General features: G+C 34.5%; 1 protein-coding gene across 1 annotated transcript; it reads right to left on the reverse strand.

The window, feature by feature from the left end:
• Nucleotides 1-848: 848 nt before the first annotated feature.
• LOC126891494 (uncharacterized) lies at nt 849-1,418 on the reverse strand. The gene has a single exon (XM_050660671.1). The coding sequence runs from the start codon at nt 1,416-1,418 to the stop codon at nt 849-851; it is 570 nt and encodes a 189-aa protein (XP_050516628.1).
• Between the last annotated feature and the right edge of the window lie 4,329 nt (nt 1,419-5,747).

The following is a 5,747-nucleotide window of genomic DNA, read 5'->3' on the forward strand; positions in this document are numbered from 1 at the left end:
CTGTTCTGGATAATGATTGTTTCTCAGAATACTTGCCAAATGTGTATCTTTTGCCCAATTATATATTTTATTTCCTTTGTTCTGTGTGGTGTGAAAACTAGTTGGTATATTTTCTTCATGCTGTTTATACCTTATCCTTCTACCGCTTACGGAAACAGCTTTGGCTTGTATTCTTTGCGTCACAATATAAGAAATTTGGTCTGACGCTGGTGGGATGTCCCTACCGATTTAGTATCATAATAACAAACAACAAACCCTCCAGGAGCGTATTCGCTAAAATTAAGGGGAAAGGAACAAAATGCAAAATTTTCACGCCTGTCAAAATTTTCAATGTGTTTTAAATGTAATCGTTTTTTTAGAATCGTGAGAAAAGTAATATTTAAGTATTTTTAAAAAATTTAAACGCAGAATGAAAAATGACTTATTACCGAAGGCCGAAAGTCCCTTGGAATGAATTAAAAGTTTCTTTTGAATGAGATATTTGAAATTAAAAATCGCACTAAATTTTCCCTTAGTTTTCAGGGACTTTCGGCCCTCAGTAATAACGTAAGCCTTGAAGCCGAAAGTTCGTACCCATGCCCTTAACAAAAAAGTTCAAGTCTTCAAGTAGGGTTGGAGTAATAAATATAAATATCATATCATTATATTTATTAGGTATTTATATCTATATTATTATGTACAGTGAAATAAGAGAAATGAACAAATTAAAGAAATTAAGGAAAATAATGATAATAACAATAAAAGATTAAAAGAGTGGTAGCAAAAATCAGAATTAAAAAAGATAACATAATAAAAAATTACATAGAAAAATAAAATTTGAAGTTTTGCCGGAAAAAAATAAATACAAATTACAACTCCATGCCACTATCGCTGTCATGTTCACTAGAATCGTCATCACCTAATGTTATAATTATTGGTTTAATATGTGAGGTTAATGTTCTGTAATGACCTTCCGTTTTTATAACATGTGAAACACAATTTTGCCACAGTGTTGGGGAAATCTTTTTTATTTCTTCTACAACATGTGACACCGATTGGCTACTAAATTTGGGACAGCAGTTGTTTCGCCGTAAACTTTCCTTAAGTTGGCTCCAGATTAATTCAATGGGGTTGAAGACACCGTAAGGAGGTAATCGCAATACATTATGGCCATCACGTTTGGCTAATTCTTCTATAACAAACTTTCTCAAACGCTTTTGTATGAAGAACTTCCAACATTTCTTTTTTTGTATATGTTTCTTCAAAGTACAAATCACTGTCATACAAAAAATCACATATTTGTTTGTCGAAACTACACCGGGGATTTTTCTAATTTGTTCGCTGTGATACGTCGCGTTATTCATTACAATGACACTTTTTGGAGGCAAATTTGGCAACACCTTCTTTTCAAACCATTCCTTAAACAAGCTACTCGTCATATTTTCATGGTAATCCAGCTTTGAATCTTTAATGTTTTTTGCCGATAGTAAAAAACTTTCCCCTCCAAGCCAGCCATTTTTGGATCCAATGTTCAGAATAATTATTCGCTGACCTCTATTAATTGGATAATTGGGTGCACACTTAATATAATCGTCTGTTCAACCTTTTTGAGCAGTATCGTGGGTATCGAATCATGTTTCATCTAGATAAAATATCGGTCTTCCTTCATCTCTAAATTTAGATATAGCATCCAAGTATTCATTTCTCCATTTAATTAGACGAGGGGAATCCATTATTGATGATCGCTTATTAATTTTCTTGTATCGAAAACCGACGTGATTCAAAAATCTTGATAAAGTTAAAGGCGAAGTTGATCGTAGATCATACTAAGCGTTGGAGCTAGGTTCTTTGAATAGAAATTGTAAATTGCTCTTCTAATTACCTCAGCGTCTTTTTCATTTACTGCTTTATATGTAGAAAAGTCACTTCGCTTTTTTCGAGGTTGAATTCTATTCGTAACAATTTTCCACACTGTTGTATATGACATCCTAGTCAGTCGAAATGTTGTCTTGATGAGGAATTTACCGTCTTCTGGTTTTGGATTATCTTCTTTCACAGTTTGATAAGTAGTTTGATCTACAATAATTTGAGGTATATCTTATCTTTAACTAATGCACATTCTCATGATTCTTTAAATTTTTTTTTAAGATGAAAGCTTCATTATCGGAAGTCCATTTTGTGAAAACGATATAAAACAGATTATAATCTAACTCCATTAAATTCACGTAATGACCGCATTGGACATAAAAATTGTTTGTGATCGTTTGTAACTGATTCCAAGCAAGTTAATTTCAGATGAGTAAACTAATTCGTTTACAGCGACCAAAATTTTTAATGCGAAGCATTGTCTAGAAATTTTAATTTTAATAATTTATTTGCATTGGCAGGTAACGAGTCAGTTCTGTAAATAATATAAAGTCCGGCCCTAGTAAGCTGTTCCAAAACTATTGCCACCCGTCGCAAAGATAATTGAGGGATTAGTAACATCAACTATTTATTATGATACTAAATCGGTAGGGACATCCTACCAGCGTCAAGCCAAATTTCTTATATTGTGTTAATACTTGTAACTGATAACTTCACAAATTGTCTATCAAACCGCAGTACTACTTGTTACTATTTCAATTTAGCGGACTGTAAAACACTGGTTGGTATTTAAATTGAGATGTACACGTAACAACTTTATTGACTGATTAAAAAGAACATAACATTGAATTGTAAAGTAAAATTGAAAAATTGTTCTTGTTCACTCGTTGCTGTCAAAAATGGAATATGCATTTTTTTCAGGGCAAACCATCTCCTTCCGCTGTCGCTGTCATTGCCTCTAGCGCCCTCTCAGAGCCTTGGCAGTGGAAGTTGACGTTGCGTACTTTTCTTATTTTCCAAGATCTTAACGCTACTCACCGGAGGTACCGCAGACGTTCGGATATAATTATCGTCTCTTTGTAAGGATAATGAAATCCACTTTTTATTTATTAATAACAGTTTCAGGCTTTACTAAAGTAGCAAGACATTTACTCAACACACACATTACACATTACTTGCACATTACACATTGTATGTGGCACTTTCCGTTGGCTGTCAATAGTGTTTTATCTTCTGATACTTTTACTTGCCGGCGATTCCATGGAACACATTTCCTAAAACCATTTTAGATTGTTTGTGGTGTGAGACGTTCTAGTGTGGATTTTAATAGTGATGCAAAATCGTGTTTCTTTAATTGTTCTCCACTGTTCTGCATTCTACAATCCTGAACACTTTGACACCACATTTGCTTGAGCGCACGGAACACGGCTAAGTCGATTGGCTGGAGTATGTGGGTTGCATCACGGTACAGACCAATTAATTCTATACTTTGTTCTTTACAAAATTTAATTAATGGCAAATAAATGTGCAACGTGTGACCATTCATAAAAAAATAATGGGAAGAAGAATTTTCTCTTTCTTTACCCATAGTAAGAATGTATTGGCTTTGTATTTGTAAAACAAGCCCTGTGTAATCCATCACTTTTACCTATAGCCCATTCAGAAGGAAATGTCTCTGCTATTATTTGGGGAATCCTGTTATATCTATAAACAACCATAGGGTCGGTCATTTTTAGCATTTGCGATCACTAAAACTGTAAGATTAAATTTTTAATTATTCCCCGTACCCGTGTATGTATACTGTTATGCTTCTCTTTTTTACCAAAGCTTTTCATGCTTTTGGATTAAAAAAAAGCTCATTCATCTGAGTTGACTACACGTTGTTCATCCTTTAAGATGTCTATAAAAGCATTATCGATAAGATAACTCTTAACCTCAGCGAACCAGTTATTAATATTTTCCTGGTTAACATTTCTATCTTTTCTACCAAAGCTTTTCATGGTTTTGGATTAAAAAAAAGCTCATTCATCTGAGTTGACTACACGTTGTTCATCCTTTAAGATGTCTATAAAAGCATTATCGATAAGATAACTCTTAACCTCAGCGAACCAGTTATTAATATTTTCCTGGTTAACATTTCTTCTCATAGCTGTCAAATTTTGGATGCCTTGCCAGAAAAAACTGTACTCGAAGTAATTCCGGAAATTTGTTTTGTCCCTTACATGCACACATTGCACACTCTAGTTAGTTGCTAATAAAAGTTTCATGTCCACTTATAAAAATTTAAAAAAAATACATTTGAACTTTGAAAAGCGTAGAATTAAATAAAATAAGTTTGTTGCGGTAGAAATGCAAAAAATATTCGGTCTATGTTTCTGGATCTTACAGTGGAAGCCGATAGGAAGGCGAAAAACAGGAACGTCCAGAATGAGATGGTTGGATGATGTGGAAGACGACCTGAACACCATGAACATAAGACAATGGGGAGGAAGGGCACAAGAGATATCTGATGGAAGGACATAGCCAGACAGGCAAAGACCCCCAGAGTTATGATGCCAAAAGAAGAAGAACTGATTAAAAATGAAAATTCTTGAATATGGATCAAATTTTACTACGAGTAATTCTGCAGATTAATACCAGCAGTACAGTTAACGATTATCTGCACTTCTCCAAAAATAGCTACTTACAAAAATACAAAAAATACCAATGTCTTCTTATAATCAACGCGGCTCAATAATACATAAGGACTGAATACTCAAGACATAATATCATAAACAGTGTTAATATACAATGATGAGCGCGCTAATAACCGGCAAAATAGCTCAAAAGATGGTTGTGAGATAAAGTTGTGCTCAAAGTTGTGAGATAAAAAGAAATGAAACTAGTCGAGCTGGGAAATTTAGCGATATTAATGTATGTATTTACATTACATTGATTGTTTCCCACCTTTAGACATATCGGACGAGTTTGGCAACTGCCACTGTCACAGTGACAGTTTTAGTTGACATACTCCTCTGATGCGAATAAAGGTGGGAAACAATCAATATAATGTAAATGTATAAGTTAATATCGCTAAATTTCCCAGCTCGACTAGTTTCATTTCTTTTTATCTCACAACTTAATACGTTTTCCATCTTTTGTGCTATTTTGCCGATTATTAGCGCGCTCATCACTGTATCTTACGTCTATGACTCAACTGTCACCTCCGCCAATGAGAAGATAATGGGTATTTAGTGTAAACCAATCTGAATCTTAAGCTTTATTACATATTATTACCAAATAATAAAATAAAGTGAAGGCTGATAATGTGATGATACGAGATTAAGTCACCTTTTCTTGATAAAAAAAATGAAAAGTAAATGAATTTACATCAAGTGTTTGCTAAGCCAAAAAGAAAACAAATAAGAAAAAATGACACGTATGAAAATATAATAATAAATAAATAAATTTAATTTTAATATAATAATAATAATAGTCTCCCGTTTTATACCGCTCAAGCGGCTTTGGGAGTGTAGCAGGGTATTCTGCTATATCTAGGGCCTACGATATACAAGGAAGGTAACAGGGCCAGTGCTACGCTTCAACCGCCTATTATTACCCCTGGTTTTACCCAAGGTACTCATTTTATTCAGGCTGAGTCGACCTGGGGCCTATAAACATTTTAAAAATGTCTAGTTGTTCTTGCCGGCGGTAGGATTTGAACTCCGGACCACCGGCACGCTAGCCTAGCACACTACCACTCGGCTACGCCGGCCCACCGATTCTGCATGATTCCACGAGGCACATAGCACACATCTAAACCATAATTCTTGGGGTTTTCCTCTTTCTCCACAAATACAACATGTCTCGTTAGGTGTAGCTGGTCTCTCTAATGGTGGTGGAATTAAGCTTAGTTCTACATC

This window comes from Diabrotica virgifera, chromosome 9, assembly GCF_917563875.1.
Source record: "Diabrotica virgifera virgifera chromosome 9, PGI_DIABVI_V3a".
Classification (NCBI taxonomy): domain Eukaryota; kingdom Metazoa; phylum Arthropoda; class Insecta; order Coleoptera; family Chrysomelidae; genus Diabrotica; species Diabrotica virgifera.